The sequence below is a fragment of the Sciurus carolinensis genome, chromosome 3, assembly GCF_902686445.1.
Source record: "Sciurus carolinensis chromosome 3, mSciCar1.2, whole genome shotgun sequence".
NCBI classification, from domain to species: domain Eukaryota; kingdom Metazoa; phylum Chordata; class Mammalia; order Rodentia; family Sciuridae; genus Sciurus; species Sciurus carolinensis.
The window spans coordinates 110938541-110959278 of record NC_062215.1 but is presented as its reverse complement, the minus strand read 5'-3'; the positions used below and the strand labels follow the sequence as shown (position 1 = coordinate 110959278).

Below are 20738 nucleotides of genomic sequence, written 5' to 3'. Positions count from 1 at the left end.
TGCTTTTCAGACTCTGCAGTCTTTCTGTGTGAAAACAAAACAAGACACTAAGAGTGCTACAGAAGTGTGAGGAAAATTTTCTCCTTAATTTTATGAAATGGTACTTTTTTCCCCTTTGGGCCCATAAGTCAATAAACTTAAATTAACTTCTATTTCCAGGGTTATAACAGTTAACAAGGCATTGAGGTAGGTTCTGTGCTATGGTTGAGCTTATACTCCAGTGAAATGGACAGATAGCTACAACCAAAGTATAAGAGAAGTGGCCATAGTGGAGAGCACACAGATTTCAATGGTGACTTGAGAGAGAAAAGTGAAAGCTGATCAGGAAGCATGGAGTCTCCTGAAAGTGTGAACCATGGTGGGTCTGAAGGCCGGGAAAGGAGGAGCCACGCTTGGAACTCTAGTTGTGGGCTTTTTTTGTTCAATGGTGATTACTGAAGCACTAGCTGTAGGTGAGGTCAGATATGGAAGAATCTGAAACAGAGAAGAAACAAGGCATGGGAGGACAACTTGGAATTGCATGAAGGTGGGTGGCTGAAGCTGATGAGGAGTTAGGTAGGGTTGGGTGGGAACCAGGAAGCAGTATGGTTGACTGGTGGGGTCAGAAGCCAGATTACAGTGGTCTGAAACTAGAATGAGAGGTGAATTGTGCAGACTTTCCTCCATTGACCAGTGGTTTTCTAAGAACTCTGGCAGTGAAGGAGAGAAGGGATAAAATAGCTTAAGAAGCCAGGAAAACATTCTTCCCCTGTTTTAAAGATAGAGAAGACTCAGTTTACTGGAAAAAAGCCATTGCATCTTGTTTCTAAAAGGAAGCTATATTAATGGATTACTCTGATAGTGAAAAAAGAAAGTTATTAAGTATTCAAGAAAAAGTGAAAGCAAGGAAGCAAAATGGTACAATGTTGAGTCAGGGAGAGTTGGATGGGGATGGGGATGGGAAGAGTTATAAACTAACAACTAACAACAAGAGCCATGAATGCTGGGTACTAGAAATAACATACTCAAATGGGCCTACTTTGGGACTGAGTTGGGTAAGAGAAATGTGGTGGAGGAGAGGGAGGGTTGTAGTGCTGGTGATAATGATGTGAGCCAATAGACCAGAAGAATGGAAGACTAAGGAAAATGAGTTTGTACCTATGAAAGGGGGAACAATAACATGGGATGAATGACAGTATGGTGTGAGGATTAATGAAGTGATGCCTGGGAAATGCTCGTAACAGTGTCTGGGACATATTAAGCTGTCTAATACTATTGTTTCATGAATTAGAGTGCAGAATGGGTACAAGAATGAGAAGTTCAGACTTGAGACAGAGTGAGGTCAGCCACTGCAGTGAATGCACAGGTTCTCCTGAAGTGCAACTAAGTCTGGGGTTTTAGATGAAATGATTATATCACTCAGGAAAGGCATTTAGCTCCTGCTAAATTTATCTTAAGAAAGGTGGAAGTTTGCTGAAGGTAAGTAAATGATGCTGATCTTCACAGTTTATCAAATCGAAGTGTCTTCTTTGCTTCTTGAAAATAACTATAAGGGAGATGTTGCCTTTCCCCTTTTAACAGTTGAATAATAGATCTAAATGAAGGTTGCTGAGCTATGGGCAGTAGAATTTAAATGGGGTAGTTTTTACTGAAAGCCCATGCTTTGTCCACTAGTTGGTACTAAAAATGGCAGTGGTAGGTGATTGAACGAGAGGGAGTGGATCTCAGGGTTGTGTTGTTTTGTGCTAAAGAGGAACAAGGAAGTCGTAGATGTCTCTTGGTGTAGGGAAGACAGAAGAATCAACCACTGGAGTTTGAAGGGAAGTTGTGTCATCAGGGGAAAGTAATTCTAAAATATATTTTGGTACCATCTTGGGTTTTAATAAGTAAATGCTTACCCAAGAAAATATTTAGTCATTTCCAAACTCTCTTAGGTCATGAGGTTATAATTTGTATATACCTTACAAAAGAACTGTTGTTGTTGTTTTAATGATAGAGATAGGTAGATAGGTGAATATGGATAGATGGGTGGATGGATGGATGAATGGATGGATAGATGGGTAGATACAGATGATACAGATGGATGGATAAGTAGGTAGATAGGGATGGATGGATAGATAGATAAGGCACTGAAGTTAAATGTTTATCTTTTCTGGATTCCTATGACCCACTTTCTGGTTCATTCTTTATGCAGATGATTTTCAGGTAAAAATGGGAGTGTTTCCTCATCATTTCTGGTTTGGGGTCATGTGTAAGTGAGCCACAGTGACTGATGGGAATGTACAGAAACACTCAGGCGTGCTAGAGGGGAAAGGACGGTGAGAATTAAAGGTGCATAGTGAAGCCAGGTCAGTAAGTACTTGCTGAGCTCTCACAGCATGCTTTTGATATAGTAAATAGTAGAGAGACATGCTAAATCTTGGCCATGGTTTCTTTGGTGGAGGAATTTATAATGTTAAGACAGTAAGTTGGCCTAATGTAGGCATCAAGACAGTCCTTAGAAAATATAGTAAGAGACCTTGGAAAATAGATGAGAGCAGGAAAAACTCAGAGGGGCCAGGCCGAGAGCTGTGATTTCAACAGAGTAAACAGAAGGAGGGAGGGATGAGTGTGGTTTGGCCGATGGAAAAAACAGAGGCTGTTTCCTGGCAAAGCTCAGAGCCAGAAAAGAGTGATTTCGTGGGCAGCCAAAACACAAATAGTAGCTGGGATAGAGGTAAAGGGGTAGAGGAGTTAAGAGAGTGGAGTGTTTTGCAAGCCTCTTTCAGAATTTGCATTTGATGTGAGAGTTATAGGAAGTAGAATCATATGGTCAAAGAGGCCATAAAAAGTTATTTTGAAAGCAGTGTACATAACAATTTGGCATAAATAATGACTAGTCAGAGGGAAAAACAAAAGAAAGTCTAGCAACTCTAGCTTGAGGAAACTAATGGATTAGAAGATATGGAGAAAAAGAGAGCCATAGAGATGCTGCTAATTTAGAAATAGTGTGTTTTTATCATCAAGTATAGAAATTAGCTGAATATGCTCTGCTTACTCAAAGCCACACTTAGAGTTATAGTATTTCCTAATGGACTCACCGTCACCTTTGTACTATCTAGACTAGTCCTAAATCTCAACTTTTTAAATGGCTTTTTCTTTTTGTTTTCCTCTTTCTTATGAGGAATTCAGGAGAAAAGGATAAAATGGGTAGATAAAGCAGTTACTTAAAAGAAAACCCAAAACCAGCTCTGTAGTCACTTCCTATGTGTTTGTACCAACAAGAATCAACTTGCTCCTGTTGTCTGAAATCTGGAGAATCAACCTCAACAAGACTTTTATGCACGGATATCAGCTAAAAATGCTTTAATTGTGGAAGTTTTCAAACATAAGCCAAAGTAACGAGAATAACTTCAACACTTATCAACATTTGCCCATTTTATTTATTAATAGAAAATTTTTTAAAGTTATGTGATAGAATAAAACAAACTATATGATTTTCAGTTGCTGGAGTTTGTACATCTACTTTAAAAGATCTGTCAATCACCAAAAACCTAAATTATGAATTTTTTAAAATAAAAGATACAAACAGACATAGAAACCTGTGGAAAAACAATTTCTACTTAGTGATTTGCAATATTTTGTAGCCTGATATATTTAATGATATTCTTGGCAAATAAGCTTACATGTATTCTCTTACTTACTTAAAGAGCTTCTAAAATAGAACATATTTTTAGATCACTCAAGAAATCATGAATTGTGGAATCCTGAAATGATATTCTTTAATACTGAGAAACTTTGACTAATAAACTAAAATTTAAAATTTGTCACTGAATTAACAGATATCCTCAAATCATAAGCTTGCTTTAATTAAATAGAATAATAACACCTATTTGAATAGAACTTGCATACATTTTGAAGATATTGTTCATTTATTTATATGTTCATGAACCAATATTTGAATACTTAATGTGTACCAGGTTCTGAGTTAGAGGCTTGGGCTATATCATTGGTTTGGAATGTTAATAATTCCATAAGATGATTTTCAAGGTGAGATCATGTTAATTTTCCTTTGTAACAATGGAAAGAGATAAATGAAATTCACAGATAATCTTAGCTTTTGTTAAGTCAACCTATAGTCAGTAAATAAATTGACTAATTATTTCACTTTTTCATGTTGTTTAATTATCACATTAGTGAAATGACTAGAAGAGAGGTGCATGAAGAAGAGGAGGATCTGCAAGGAGACTAATTGGTTCCTGAACATTTGTGAATTATCAGATACTAATAGTTGTTGCTCCACATGGGAATCATTCACAACTTTTTCTCTAAGTAGGTCATCTCACCTATTAAAGAGATTGCTTTTGATTCACTTTGTAACCTCCTAACAAATTTAAGGACTGCAATAATCATTTCAGATGTGTCTTTTTACCTGACTTGATCTATGCAAAATTACTTTTCTAATCTGAAATCCTAGGAAGACTGAAGACTGTTACACTAGGTCCTATGAGAGGATGGAAGTCTGTAAGACTCACATATTGGAATTGATGCTGTGTTCCAAAACATTACTAATTGCTGATACTTTTGAGTGTGTTCGTGTGTGTTTGGCAGGGGCGGATTAGGCATGCAACTGACAACTTTTAAAGCACTAATAGCAAGAACTGGGGGGAAGTCAGATTTAGATTCATCTCCCTTTAATCTTTCTCATTATACAAATGCACTCACTATACCTATAAAACACAACAGGTGTTGCTTGATGTGGTTGTAGGGAGATGGCAAGGGAGGGAAACAAACAGTTCAGCGTGCTCTCTTGTGATGGATGACTTTGTGAGATTGGGGAAAGTTTCTCATTCTGCCTCCTGGAGACTGTGCCCACTACTGTCAAATCTCCTTGGAAAAATTGAGTGTATGACTCATTTACTTGTAGCCACTTAGTGCTCTGTGTTCTTAGGAAGGTTAAAAATGAGTGTCTGACAAAATTTATTTTTATAGCTTAAGTTATGAATGAAAAAGATGTGTGTACCTTTGATGCAGCGTGTTTATGCACCTGAATGCCTTTCTTCATAGATTCTACGACTCGCCTTTTTCACGTTTCAACATCTTTGAAATTGGGATACATCTTATAATTTATGGTGTCTCGTAATTACTGTCATTTTACTTTTTTCAACATCAGCACCTCTGTAACTTTGGGCATTGTACAATCAGTAGCATCTTAGATTGTGTGATGTACAGTTAATATCTAAATATTTGTAGGATACTGATTGTAGAGAAATGACTAGGACCTTTCTCCTTTACCCAAGAAATAAAGCCAGAAGATTTATTTTGGCAGTAATAATTGCGGTCAAAAGAAACTACTTTGTCATGGAATCTCTTCTTAGTCACATAGAGATGCGAAATGGAACATTTACTATTATTCCTCTTACTATCCCAAGTGATCCAAAGATTAGGATGCAAATTCACTATGCTTAATACAATTTGCAAAGCTTATTCTTTACCAATTTGATAACTACAGTTTCATTTAGCTCTAACTCAGGTATTCATGTTTTTGTTTTTGTGTATACCAGAGATTGAACCCAGGAATGTGCTAATTACTGAGCCACATCCCCAGCCCTTTTTTAATTTTTAATTTTGAGACAGGGTCTCACTAAGTTGCTTAGGGCCCCACTAAGTTGCTGAAGCTGGCTTTCAACTTGTGATCCTCCTGCCTCGGCCTCCCAAACTGCTGGGATTATAGTCTGTGCGTATTCATGGTTTTGGAAAGAGGGTGAAAACAGTCATTCTACCTTCTGTTTGTATGTGTAAGAAAGCTAGTTTCCCTCCCCATTCATGCATCCAACAAAACCTGCTGTATGCAGGACCATAGGTTAAGTAAATCATTAGGGATATGCAAACTGTTAAGCAATCTCATGAGGTTGTCAGGCTCAGAAAGATGACTGAGCCCTCACTTTTATGGTAATGTAGAATACAGAGAAAAGCATATTATAATACACAGAAATCAGATTCTAGTACTGGGGTAGAAGTGATGGATGGTTTTAATGTCAAGGCTGTTTAACAAAGAACTTTCTAAATATGGAATAGAGGGAATGGATTTATTATTAGTTGATGTGTCCAAGGAGAGACAGTCGCACTCATTCAGTTATTGAAATACTTAGCAAATGCTTATCAAATGCCAGATGCGGTGACTAACCCTTAATAATTATTTCCTACTCTGAAATTCTGTATTTCTGGACTTCATAATCTGTGGCAAGCAACCTAACCTACCTGAGGCTATCTACCTGTTCAAAAGTAGGAGTAGAAGGAACCTGCTCTGCCTCTGTCCTGAGATTTTAATAAGGTTTTGCATAATAAAGCATTTTATAAATGGTAATTTTTTTTGTGGGGGAGTTCCAGGAATTGAACCACTGAACCATATCCCTAGCCCTTTTATTTATTTATTTATTTAATTTTTAGTTGTGGATGGACACAATTCTTTTATTTTATTTATTTATTTTTACATGGTGCTGAGGATCGAACCCAGTACCTCACACATGCTAGGCAGGTGCTCTACCACTGAGCTGTAACTCCCAGCACCCCCAGCCCTTTTTATTTTTTATTTTGAAACAGAGTCTCACTAAATTGCTGAGCCTGGCTTTGAACTTGCAATCCTCCTGCCTCAGCCTCCAGAGCCTCTGGGATTACAGGTGTGTGCCACCAGTCCAGCTTATAAATGGTTAACATTTATATATATATTTATTATGACCGTATTTGTGATATATATAAAACAGGTCTGTAAAACGTAGATGTCTTTAGAAGTTATATATTTCTTTCTTGTAGCACTTTCTCTAACAGAAGGAGCTAACAGTAGTTTAACAGTAATTCTCTGGTTGAAACATCATTATATTTGTCTCTAGATCCAATGTTCAATTGGGAGGTGAAAGAGGGGTGGTTCTGAAGAGAATCTGTTTCATATGGTGTCAGCATCCTGGGAGTGCTCTTTACAGTTTGGAATTAGGAATTGCTGATGTCATGATCAGTCATATTGCCATGACAACACCAGAATTTCCTCATTTGCCTTCTCTTCGCCGGGGGAGTGTCAATTTGCCACAGGTCTGTCGTCAGTTCGCCCATGTGTTAAGTGTATTAGATAACCCAGAACTAGTCATTCTTAAAAACACAAAGGATGGGAAATTTTTGTAAGCTCCATAAGTATCCTGTTTCAGGACTCTACACTAGATATCCTCACGTTGGAAAGTTTGCCTTCATACATATTCAACCAAATGTAAACGCACTTGTAATTGTGTATGTTCTTGTTTGAACTTTATATTTCAGTGGAGAATGAAAAGCTTTTCAGAATTCTCATTTACATAAAGGACGTCATTAATTATTCTAGCATCCTCCTCTTCAGGTGAAACAGACCTAGTTTAATATTGATCTTATCAACTGAAGAGAAAAGAAACTGTTCTTTTTAATTTTTTTTTCCTTCTGTGCTTTGAATGCTTTAAAACTTTACCTGTGTTACAGACCACTGCCCCCGCCCCCCCAGGAATGTCTGATAATAACCTTTTGCCATCCTTAGCTTACAAGAGGGTTTTGCTTGTTCCAGGTAGTTTGCTGTACATTGTCAAAGTTGCTTTCATACAGTTGATTTTTTACTCATGGAAAGGGGATGGTCATTCCAGATTTCAGTTAATTTTGTTTTCTTTGATTTAAAGATTTGGGCTCCAGGTTTTCACAAATTCTGCTGGTGTTCTGAGTACTTTCTTTTTTTTTCCCCAGGTCCTGTAGCACCAGTTGGTATGATTATCAATTTTCCCAGCATACCAATTACTTCCTCACTTCCGCTCTAACCCTTTGCCCATAGTTTGCTGACATACATGGAAGATTACGTTGCTTCCAGCTCTTTAGGTAAACTACTTTCAGAGATTACCTAGTCATATCTTTCTTTCATAAGTTGTGAGTTTTACTATAATTTATGAAAACTTCTTTGAAGTATCTTAAAATATTCTGAAAAAATAAGGCCTTAATTTTTATAGGCTTGCTTGTAGGCATGTCTCCACAATTGAAGAATATAGGATTGAGGCAAACATCTAGGTAAGAGAGGAAAGCAGCACTCCACAATATATGAAAAATGAGCTGCTCTTTGTCCTGGTTCCCCAGTTGCCTTTATTTTTCTGTAGACTTTGATCTACAGGTACAGATTCATTAACAAAATCTCAAAATTTTAATTCATTTTGTCTTCTGTCAGATTTTTTTTGTTTTGAAATGAATAAGCAGGTATATACTAGTTTTTATAGAAAAAGGTGAGAAGAGAAATTTATTTTTTACACTACTCATATCAAAAATTCAACTGAGCTTTGAACTTTTAACTGTTCTGTAAGAACAGAGGAGTAACTTATCTCCAAAATTTTTCATGTGAGAATTATTTGTTTTGAAATTGAAGTATGTTTCCCCATAGAGAGAAGTGTCCTAAATGTGATTAGAGTTTTAGTTGTCTATAACCATCTAGGAATCCCATAGTGAAACTAATCTTTAATATGGCCTCCCATATTTTTTGAGGGCAAATATATGCCAGTGCAAGATTCAGGAAATACCTTTCACCTAAACTCCATTCAAGCTTCTAGAAGATAGTTCTCTCTGCCTTTCTCTCAACTCCATGCCACCAACTATCCCATAAAATAAATTTGGTTGCAGTTTATACCTTAGCAACCATTATTTACGAAGATTTAGTTGCTAGGTTTTGAGCCAAAATATATACCTTTACATTCAGTATATATTCAAATAGTGGAAAGTTTACTTTTATTGTCAACTGAATAGAAATTCAGCGTACACATGTTCCCCAATTTACAATGGGATTATGTCCCAATAAACTCTGTGTAACTTGAAAATACCATAAGTGAAAAAGGCATGTTCACCTACACTACCCTGCCCAGGATCTTAAAAGTGTTGAAGTGTAGCTTGAACTTCATCCCCAGCTCACAGCAATGATAACAAAGTACCCTGCAGACAGGGTACTTTGGAGTCAGAGAGATCTGAGTTCAAACCCCAGCTCTACTGTGTATCAGATCTATGATTGGGCCATTTACTTAAAACCTCTGAGCCCGTTTCTCTTTAGTAAAATTGGATAGTCAGTCATTGTTCTCTCACAGCTTTTGTGTGTGCGTGTGTGTGTGTGTGTGTGTGTGTGCACACATATTTAGTGCCTAGAATATAGAAGTTATCCAGTAAATGACAGCTATTATTATTTCATAGTCCATTCAGAGAAGCAGCAGTAGGACAAATTTGTTTCTTCTATTTTGTGTACCAGGATACGTTTAAGAATCATCAGAATATGACTTCTGGTGAGACTCATCAGAATGTGACTTTCTTTATGTTGTTCTATATACTTTCTAGGATTATGGGTATAGTTTATTTTATTATAGTGCTTTCATTTTTATATATACATGTGAATTTTATATGTGTCTAGGGAGCCTTTAAGTCTGGAATAAGAATTGCACATTTTTTAAAAAGCAAATAGTTAATAATAGAAAATAGTGTTGTTACTTTAGAAATAGCATGCATTTTTCAACTCTGTTTTGTACCATGAAAAAGTAGAAATATAAATTTGCTGACCCCATGTTTCCTTCCTTCCTCCCTCCATCTCTTCCTTTTAAAATGTTTCCTTTCTTCTCTCTGTTTTGTGAGGACCCAGAGGTTCCATGAGCTTTTAAATAGGGACTCTTTAATACGATTTTCTTTTAGTGTGAATTTCTTACATTAACCAATACTATGTGGCCAATTTTTTGCATTAAAGATTATAATGTGAAATAATTTTGAATGAATTTTTCCTCTTAAATCCTTTTTGTTTTCAATTTGATCCAAATAAAACAGGGTGTTTGAAATTCAGAGAAGCAGCAGTGATAGAACCTTGAATCTTATGTAGGTTAGTTGTTTTCTTGATAGAAATATTCTATTCTTATCTCATTGGCTGTCTTCTCTTTGAAAACTTAACTCCACCATCAGACTTTCTTTTTAGAAATTTCATTTAAAAGCTCCTCTTCTGTGTGTTAAAGTATATTAGGATGAGAATTCCCTGAGCTTTTGACTCTTCCTCATCTGCCCCATTCAGAGAGTTTATCAATTGAAAATGATTTTGGCTTTGATTATCACAAAGCTCCATCCTTTCTCAGACTAGTTTTCAGTGTCTACTTCTGTTTTATAGGTCATATATACAGTGCTGCTTTCTGACTATCCTTCAAACAAAATATTTATACAGCTGAACATCACCTACCCATGTTGTAGCCTGTATTGATCTCTCTCTCTCTCTCTCTCTCTCTCTCTCTCTCTCTCTCTCTCTCTCCTGTGACTCCCACAACACATTATCGTCTCAGCCACCTGACTGGTACTGCTTAATGCCTTGCAGTATTGGTGCACAACAGCTCAGGTGCTGCCTGGGTTGCAAGTATTCCCCTAGGAACTCGAGCATTATTTATAAGGTTTTTATTGAGGTGTTGCATTATAGAGTTTGAAGGGGCTCAGGACTGAAGCTAGGTCTAGATTTTAACCCTGGTTTGCCATTACTTACTAGCTCTGTGGATAGGTCAATTGGCCTTACCTAACTTTTCCCCCTGACCAGAATGGTAAGCCTGATAACCCTTCCAACCCCAATAGGTCTGCTATGAAAGTAAAATGAGATGTGAGAAATTCGAAAATGAAAAAGTGTCATTTTAGAATTGTTTCTATGGAACAGATGTCTTCTACCTTAAGATTACCAAATTCCAGTCATATAAGGTCTTTTAAGCCTCAGAAGGCATCATCACTTGTATGTCTCATCTCCCTCCTAGATTACAGGCTTCTGCATGTAGTGGTTGCTCCATCCCTATTATCCTTGTTTGTATGCTCCTCTTGCCTTAGAGTGTGATCTCTGATACTGTTCATGGTCATCCCAGTCATACAGAAATGGCCCCGCTCCAACACATAATTTCTTTAAAGGAAAATGAATAATAATAAATCGGAAAAAAAAAAACAAAAACAAACTTCCTTCAGTGCACCTAGGCTCTTGAAACAGAACCTTTGCCAGACTTTTTTTTTTTAGTATTTTAAAACTAAGTGTGCACTATACACAGCCTTAGTAAGTGTATTCATTCAGCCATTCAACAGTTATTGAAAGTGACCTCCCCTTACCTAAATTTGCTCTTTTTACATGCCATCAATTCCCACTATACCCTTGCTCCTGTTCTTTGATGGTCAGCCAGACTTATAAGCATCAGATATTTACATAGCACACCCACTTAACTCTACAAACTCCCACCATAAAACCTAGAAAAACAATCATAACAGTTGCCATTTACTGAGTTTGGCACTTTTTTTGGTGGTGGTGACGGGTTGTGGGGGTTGTACTATGTTTAAGACAATCGTTGTGAAGACAGTCTTGAAGGGAGAGAGGTCAACTAACTTGCCCAAAACCATGTGGTTAGTAAGGGAAAGCTGAAATGTGGAGCCAGATCTCTATGGCTCTGTCTTAACTTTGATCCTTAGATTGCAAAGTCCAGATTCCTTTAAGCTCTCTGAGGTGGGTGGGGTTTGAGTATACACATGGTGTTTTAAGGACTGTTGCCAGTCAGCGGAGCTGAAGCAGCCCTGGGGACTGCAGTTCCCTCCATCCTCTCTCAGCCAAGTGCCCTACTCCCTGCTTGCTGCCAGTCAGCTTCCTGTTTACTCATAGTTTCTGCTTCCTCATAACCTTGGCTTGCGTATGGTTTTGGCTTGTTGTGGCCTCAGCTCTACCCTGGCACTATTGCCGTTTCTGCCCTTTTACTAACTGGTTCAGCTCTTGGACTTCACTGAATCAAATTTCCCAAGGGTGAGAATTGGATTGGCCCTGCTCATTTTTTCAACCCCAGCCAGGTCACAGGTCACTGACCAGTCAGTGGATTGGCTGCCATGGGGTCAGATTCCCACAGCTCTACCTACCAGCTAAAGTTGGAGGAGGATGTTGTATGACAGTCCCACCAGAAAGTCTCAGTCCGTCTTCAAAGAGGATGTGCATCCCCAGGTCAGGTTCCAAAGCCCTTAATTATACCAGGACAACTTACAGTCTCTCTCTACTGTTTCCTTACTTTCTCTGTCTTAAAATATATTGATTTCAAAGGTCAGTAAGCCTTCCCAAATGAACCAAGCCAGGATCCATCCCTGTAATTACTACTACAACTGAGCACTTTTAATATATCTGTAATTGATGATACATGTTATACACATGGTTTTGTATTGCTATTTCCCTTAAATTGGATTCTTGGGGCTTGAGGTAGTTCATTATATTGTATACTTTTTGAGTGTGGACTATCAGTCTTTCCCCTGTCTATGTAATGCTTTACTTAGTTGAGAGTCTAGTCATATTTAAGTTTGGAACTTCTGATCCTTAGTAGACAAAGTTTTTAAAATATATATACCTTACGTCCTCTCTGTTTATGCTATTATACTACATGTTGTTGATTTTTAGTCTTAAATACAGAATTCTTTTAATGTTCTTTTAGTGTTAGTATATTTTACTATTTTTTTTTTTTTAGTATTCTTATTTAAATTTTATTATCACTTGAAAATTACGCCTCTAAAACTACTACAGGGTATCTAGTCAAGCATTAGCATTCTGGACTAGCATCCAAAGTGTGACCCTAGAGTAAGTGGAACCATTAAAAAAAAAAAATCTATGCTGTTCTGTGGCTTAGATTGTGGCTTCCTAACAGACTAGTCATGACAACTGAGGTTGTCCATGGACTTTTCCCCATAGGTAACTGGTCTGAATGGTGGGACACTGAGCATTTAAGTTTTCAGGAAAAGATACTTTGCACTTGAACAGTTCTAAGTAAAACTTGCCATTTCATACCTATGCTTGATAACTGTAAGGAGGGTCCTAGTGAAAGGAGACAGCAAAACGGCAGTGAAAACAATTTTAAATGTGTGGAGTTGCAAAGAATAGTCCTGGCATAAGTACTAGCTCACAACTGAATACTCTGTGCTATTTAATTTTTAATCACTTTAAGGAACACATATTTTACTGTAAATTTTATTTAGCAAGTTGTTACTTGCTCATAGTGCACCCAAAATATGTTCCATCGCTGCCTTTTTAATGTGAAAAGAACTAGGATTTATATGTATATTTTGTGTATGTGATTGTTTTTCATAAGTGAGATTTGCTGATTCTCCTGACTTTTGCAGGCCAATGTTGGGAGCATTTGGAAGTATAGAAGCAGCCCACTAAGTCACCAGCAGGATATTTGGAATGTGTATTTTTCAATTTCTTGTTGCCAGAAAAATCCTTGAATGGGCACAGCTTTGCTAGAAACTTGATGTCCATTGAGGACACTTTGTTTTCACTGTGATAGCCAGAAGTTGAGTTCCTTCGTTTCTTAGACAAGTTAGGATTTTTCATTATCATAGCAGATGGGCCTTTCCAGGAAGGTGTTAGAGTCTACAAGCCAAGGAAGAGCTGTGTAACATTTACCATGGTGATACTTTATGATACTCACCATGGAGCAGGTCAACTTGAAAAATGGCAAGGTTGTCCCAGTGGCCTAACTAGAGATGGCATGCTCTGCCTTACCAGTTGCTGCAGAGCTCTTCTGCATTGCACAGGTTTGGGGCTTGATGCATCCAAAGAAAGGTGGTCCAGAAAAGGCACAACTGGAGGAGCAGCTTTAGATCATTTCAACCGGAAAACAAAGGAAATTACCTCTTCCCTTTGTCCCTTTTCTTGCGAGTTTGTGTCCCTTGAAGAGAACACATTTGTGTAGCATCTAATAATTAACACAAGGAAGTGTTGCAGTATTCCCGTTTTTAGGAAGAAGTCTTACCAAGGGACGACTTCAAATGATTTTCACCGTCTTTTTTGATATTGTGCTCTTGAAGGAAAGCTTGTCAACTAAGGGATAGGAATGAATTATAAAACTTTACCGTGCGTATTTGGGTGAGGGGCTAGTGAGTGGAAACCTGTTTCCACCGCTAAAATTTTAGCGTGTGAATTGGGGGAAGGAAGATTTGCAGGGGTTTGATGGAAGACTGATTTGTTCTTTCAAGTAGGAGTAATTATCCGCACCTTTTCGGGGGTGGGAATAGTATGAAAGATGGAAGAAAAGGGGGGAAAAAATCTGAAAACAAAATTCACTTCCTAACCAGGTGCCAGAGAGATCCCTGAAGCGATGCCCTTAAAAGGGGCTTCGAGCTGGGGTGCAAAGCTGCCGCCGGTGCTTAGGCAGAGAACCGAGGGGGAAACACAGAGGAGGGGGGTTGCCTACTCCAAGGAATGTGCGGCATGCGGGCTGCCAGACCCAACCATTGCACGAGAGCGGGGGCGCCGGCGGCTCCCCGGGCCGCGCAGCCCAGGCCCGGGCCCCGAGACCCGGAGGGAGAGCGCGGGGACCTGCGGGCCGGCGGGGCAGCGGGCGCCACGCCCAGCAGGAGGGCGGGGAGGCGCGGGTGGGCCTGGGCGCGGCGCGAGGCGGTGCGCGGTCGCCTCCCCGCCCCCGGCCGGCGCGCTCTCGGGGCGGTGGTTGAGGCCGTGGTAGGTGGGGACGCGGCGGCGCTGCTCCTCCGCTGCCGCCGGGAGAGTCCGCGGCGCCGGCAGCTCCGCGCGCGAACTCCAGTCCATGGCACGCAGGGCGGCGGCCCCAGGAGCTGCTCGAGTCTCGCCGTCCGCCCGCTCCGCGCCGCACTTTTAGGCGAGTGCGGAGGTCGAGGGCGAAGTCAGCCCGGAGCTGCAGCCCCCGCCGGCCGCCGCCGCGCGGCGAGAGGGAGTTCCCAGAGCGGCCGCGGCCCGGGGCCCGGCCGGCCCCCTCCCTGCTCGCTCCCCGCGCCCTCCCCCTCGCGGCGAGGCTGCCCCGCGCCCGCCGCCCGCGCCCGCCGCGATGATCTTCCCCAGCAGCAGCGGCAACCCCGGGGGCAACAGCAACTGCAGGACGCCCTATCGCAAGCAGGTGAGGCGGCGGCCGGGATGCCGCGCGGAGGCCGGCGAGCCCCGCTTTACAAAGGGCGGCAGCGCTCGGCCGGGCGCCGCTCCTCGGAGGGACCCGGCTGGGCGGTGACCTTGTTTCCGAAAGAGGCGGCGGACGGGGACGGCTCGGGCCGGTGACCTTAGCAGGGGAGATGCCCTCGCCCATGCCGGGCCGGGCCGGGTGGGACGTGGAGGAAGGGGAAGGGGAAAGGGAAGGGGCGGAGAGGTGGCGAGAGCAGAAGCGCGCCGGGCCAGGGGCTTCGCCCAGCCCTGCAACAAGTTTGGGGTTTTCCTTGAAACCTTTGTGTGCAGAGGAGTACGAGAATAAGTCGTAATGTTGGTTTGCAGTCTTCACTTGGAACCTTAAAAACCTGTCTGATTCGTAGGAAACCCGGAAGACGTGTGTGTGTGTGTGTGTGTGTGTGTGTGTGTGTGTTCGCGCGCGCCCCCCTTCTTATTTAAAAAAAAAAAAAAAAAAAAAGAGAAAAAGAAACAGGAACTTCGACTGTCACTTTCTCAAGGTTTTCAGTTTTCAGAAGCACAGGGAAATCCTGTGACAACCTAGTTGCAGAGATACTGGGATAAGCCTGAGTCATACACATGCCTTTTCCTATTTTAATACCGTTTCATACATTTTTTAACAGATTGAACTCCAAAGGCACTTCAGTGGTTAGATCAAAATCCCCTGCCGGGAAAAGGAGTGGAGCTGGGAGCTTATAGTTGCAGCCTTTTGTTTTGTTTTTCATCTTTGTTTTTAAAAGAAGGTTACCGATGCCATGTTGTGATAAATCTCACAGAGCCTTTTAACAGCAGCAATAACAAAACCTAGCTTTAAATTATGTAAAAAATGTGCAGATCTGTTTAGAAAAGGTTAAACTGATTTAGAGGTCAGTGGCAAAATGCTTGTTGAGAAAACAAAAACAGGATTGCATGTATTTTTTCCTTCAGAATAAATCTTGTGTCTACATCCTTCACCACTGAGACAAATCAATTAAGTTATCATCCCAGTAGTGATACCAGCGAACTGTGTCCTTTGGTGCAGACTGTGGCTCTATTAAGCTCATGACCGATGACAGTGAGGCTTTGCATCTTCCTATAGGCATTCACAGGATGATATTTAGTTCTTATTCTCAAAGTCCTTTTCAAAAAGTATGTGCTAGCGTAAGCATATCTGCAAGTATTTTGGTAGTGTCAGAAAGTCATGTTTTCTGTTTTCTAGTCTTTGGTTCTTTTACATGTTAACTTTCCCTTAAAAAAGACAGTAAACTCACAGTGGTCTGTGTGCCCTTCATGTGCAAGTCAATAGAACTTTTACCAGGTCTAAGAAGTTCCTTTTCATTAAAAAATAAAATCTGCATTGATGACTTGGCCAAAGTATATGCCACAATTATCAGGATTTGTAAACAGGCATCTCTAAACTCACTTCATGTGACTTCATCTAAAATAAGTACCAACTAACATCAAGTTGGTAAGTAAAGCCAATTTACAATAACTATTCTTCTAACCCCTCCTCCCTCACCTACCTCACTCTACCTGAAAAGATGGCTAATTATGTTAGGGCCTTGTGTATTCATTTATTTGTTGTCAAAACCCAGCAGGGTGTTAGCTCTGAAATGGGAAAAGGCTCTGAGGGTGAGGCCTTTTGCCGTGAGGGGCTAGAGGTTTTGTGTGTGGAGGGGGGACAGCCTGCTGGCTGGAGCACGCTGATAAGATGCTCTCTTTTCACAGGGCTGTCCTTAGATTCAAAGACTAAAAGGGCTGACTGAATCAGAAAAACAAACAGACTTTCTTTTTTCTATAGGCAAAGAAAGAAATGAATGTGTAGGCATTATACAGACACAAGACCCAGGGTACCAGTGGTATTTGAGTCAAAGGTTTCTTTTGTTAGTATTTAGCCATTCACTGGAAAAGCACACTTCCAGCTCAGGGACCTGGTTACCATGAGTGACTTCATGATCTCATCCTGGCTTAGCCTAAATGGGAAGTCTAATTAATGCTTTTTATAAGATTTTGTGATGTTAAGCTTGCACCTTGCAGTTCATATTAGTTTGTTCATTTTGATGAAAGGACTGGCAATTTTTAGGTATTTAAAGTGGTTTGATTTTAATATAGCAATGCATTATCAACTGTTAGAACTGATTTCTGATAATTTGCTTGAAGAATTGAACTGAATGTAAGGAATACTTAAAAATCACCTTTGGGGGAAAAAGGGGGTCAGAATCACTTTTATCATACATATATAATAGTAATAGCTAACAACCATTGAGAACCTTACTACCTGCTGGTTGCTGTTCTAATGCTTCTGTGCATTAACTGATTTCGTCATCTTGAAAGTCCTATGAGGCAGGTAATATTAGTATTCCCATTTTACAGTTAATTCTGAAGCATGGATTAAATAACTTGCCCAGAGCATATACAACCCAAAGTGCAGAGCCAGAATTTTGAACCCTGATCCTTAGGCCTTTAAACCCACCACACCACACACAACTGCCTGTTTATGTGCAGTTTCTCTGCATTGTTACCTATAACCCTTCTAGTCTCAGGAGCCTAGGTTAGGGATTTCTCCCACCCTTTGAGGGTTGGGAGTTTGGAGGTTGTGAGTTGGGAGGTGAATAATGGATCATATATGTTCTGGATGTATGATCTGATATTTGGAAGAATTGAGGTCAAAATATTGCTTTAGTTCATGGTTGAACGATTCTTAAACCTTTTTACATTTGACATACATAGGAGTCAGCCAGTTTCAGTCAAAGCAAAGGTGGGTGGTGCTCATCCCCTTTCTACCCCCACATGGTATAGTCAGGCACCAGGCAGCACTCATCTCCAGAGTCATCTGGGATGAACAGGATTTTCCTGCATCACAGGCCTGTGAGCACATTAGACATACACCTGCTTAGCTCAGGTCAAAGGAAGATGCTTTTGAATGAAGCGATAACCCAGTGTTAGTATCTAGATGAAGTTCGTTGGTTCAAGTCTCAGTGGAAAAATGTGTGTGTCCTATTATTGTTGACTATGACATTGAGATATATGATATTAAGTAGATATAGACTGATTATATGAAAACTGCACCCCAGTTCCCAGTCAAAATGAAAACCATTTACCAGGACTTTTGTAGTTGTGAAACTACTTTTGGTGTTTTGAAAGGGGAAAAATCTTTATACTTAAAAGCATTTAAATGTAGAAAATGGATATTTCCATTTTTCCTCTGTGTTAGGTGTCTTGAATTCTTTTATTAACTTTTTTCTCTTTGTTTCCTTACTTCTGTCTTGGAACTGCTTTCTTGAGATACTTGACTCAGTGATGCCGTAGAGTTTGACTTTTGCAAATTGTGTCATGTAGCAAAGCCTTTTTTTTTTGCTAAATAGTAGCGCATAGTCCTAGTAGTTTGCAGTAAGACTTTTGGAGGTAGCACAGTGAGTGTAAAAATTCTTGTGTGTCTGTGTGTGTGTGTGTCTTTACAAATGGTCTTGCCTTCTAATAGTTGTACTTAGTAAATGTTGCTAACTTTTGATGAGTAAAGTACTTATCTCCCCAGTTTAAGTACATTTACATAGTTTGCTGCTTTCTTGAGGATTAACTGGGTGTAGCTGCACGTGAGGAATTCAACAGTGATTCAGTGTCTGGCCTCATTCAGAGGATGACATACAAAGCTGTTGATTAATCCTCTTGAAGCAGTTTCTGTTCACAGCAGTTTGTGTTTAGTAGATTGGGTTTTGTTAAAGTTTGAAGATTAAAGTTGTGCATAGGAAATACGTGAACGAACCATCCCAATTTGTTGTTTTTTACACAAGGGTAAACATTCAAGCCACAGAGATTGGAGGTTTAGGGGGAAGTAGCTGGAAATGCAATTGTAAGTAAGGTCTAATTTTCTTCTTCATCACGCTCTCTCTGTGTTGTGATTCAAGGTGACTGGGTTTTAAGTATCTACCCATAGCCTTTTGGAACGTATAGAATTCTTCGTCCGTGACTGCACACATTTTCTGCTGGGCACGCCTTTTGGCATCTCACTGCATTTTCCGTAGTTCACTTCAGGTTTCGAACACATTTCTAGTTTTTGTTTTTCCTTCCTTTTTAGAGACTATTGTCAAGTAGGCTCACCAAATATTAGTAGTTATTTTATTTTTGAGCACTTTCTTTGTGTGTGTTTTGGGGGTGGGGATCTGAATTCTCCCAGTTTCTGAGAACGTATTTCTAAAGCACTCAGCCAATAAGCTAAGGTTTTTAGTATATAAGTATGAAATCCCCTCTCAACCTCAGTTATGTTTAAATCTCATGACATCCATATAAAGTAGAGAAGGAAATTAAATGGGCAGTGAAATTAAGTGGCCTCATTGCTGAAAGCCAGGTCTCTGGGGTCAAGGACTGTGACTCCTACCAGGAAGAAGAGAAGGAAGCTGTCAAGAACAGCCGTAGCCACTACACTTCCCTTTACTTGGTCTCTCAAAACATGTGGCACTCAGGTCAGCCCAGATTTCAGCTTTGGTAATGATAGCACTGCGGTTATTAGTGGTGGTGTTTGTTTCATAGGGTTGTCAGAAAACATACTGGACACTGAGTAAAGTTTGAATCTCAGGTAAACGGTGAAAACAAATACACATATATATATATGTGTGTATATATATATATATGTATATATATTTAGTGTAAATATACCAAATATTTTGTCAGGCTGAGTATTTTTATTTGCTGAAATCAGTAACACTTACTCAGGGAACCTAATTCACTTTTTAAAACTAATCATGAAATAACCTATCAAATCTGCCATTCTAACTTTTTCCACTTAAAATTTTGCCTCTTAGCATATTCCTTAAGCCCTGATGATAATGCAGATTTCACTTTTTATCTTGTTAAGGCATTTGGTCAATCTAACTGGAAGACCTTGGCTTAAGTACTGGTTCTGCTCTTTGCATGCTTTTTCCACTTAGCTTCCCTAAGCCTTAGTTTCTGCTAAGTAAATATAAGAGTACACACTTAACAGGGTTGTTGTTGTTAATCCTTCTAACGTGTTATTATTATTAATGTCCCCGCAGAGCAAACAACAGCAGGTGGTCCTAGGAGACTCTGTGTGGTCCTGGGAGACCTTGAAGCAGTCTCCTAAGAATGGGCCATGTTTACAGCCTCTAAGAAGAGACTGTGTTTAGAATGTAGGCTGCCTCAACCTGGAGGTTGAGAGTGAAGTTCTCAACCCCATTTTAAGGACCAAAAGGAAGTGGAAAAGTGGGTACCCCACTTTTGAACAGTTGTTCATGGAGTATGCTCTTGTTGCACGTTTTAGCCTTCTCTTGGAGAAGGAAAGCTCTTTAATCCTTTTTTCTTTATTTTATGAAAATATGTAAATGCAAAAGGTAAAAAGAGCATTGATCACTCCTAGCATGAAATATGCTACCTTTTAAATTCCCTTGAAAATAGACAGATTTAATTATTGGTACTTGCATAATTGTTTCCAGAATTCCTTCCTTTGTCTTGTTTAATTTTTTTGTTTAATGCTATCTTTGTATTACTTAGAAATAAACATTTTTTTTTTTTTTAAACTCTTGGACATCTGTAGGTGTTTTCTGGGTGTTTGTTTTTAAATTTGCATTTGTACAGAATGCTTTCCTTAACACATTCTAAAAGCCTCATAAACTTTAAAATAGGATGGATGTACTGTAGAGAAGGAAGAAAGTTTTTTCTGAAATCTGGAATTAGAATAAGGTAAAAAGATTTAAATGGGGAAAATGAATTCTGGATCAAATTAATGAGGCAGTATTAAGCAGAGTAGTATCCTAGTAAGTAAAACTCTATGTTGGTTCCATTTCATTAATTTAAACACAGTAAATTTCAAAATGGAAAAGTATAA

The 20738-nt window shown here is 39.6% G+C and overlaps 1 protein-coding gene across 6 annotated transcripts in view; it reads left to right on the top strand.

Annotated features, from left to right (window-relative positions):
* The window catches only part of Rbms1 (RNA binding motif single stranded interacting protein 1), a 205625-nt gene that overhangs the window by 68515 nt on the left and 116372 nt on the right, over positions 1–20738 (top strand). Inside the window, exon 1 of one of the 6 annotated variants that reach the window (XM_047544420.1) lies at positions 14683–14882. The exons of the other annotated variants lie outside the window; for them this stretch is intronic. Within the exon in view, the coding sequence (XP_047400376.1) occupies positions 14814–14882 (69 nt within the window). The 5' untranslated portion in view covers positions 14683–14813. Of the gene's footprint in view, positions 1–14682; positions 14883–20738 lie in introns of those variants that run through there. 6 annotated transcript variants of the gene reach the window in all.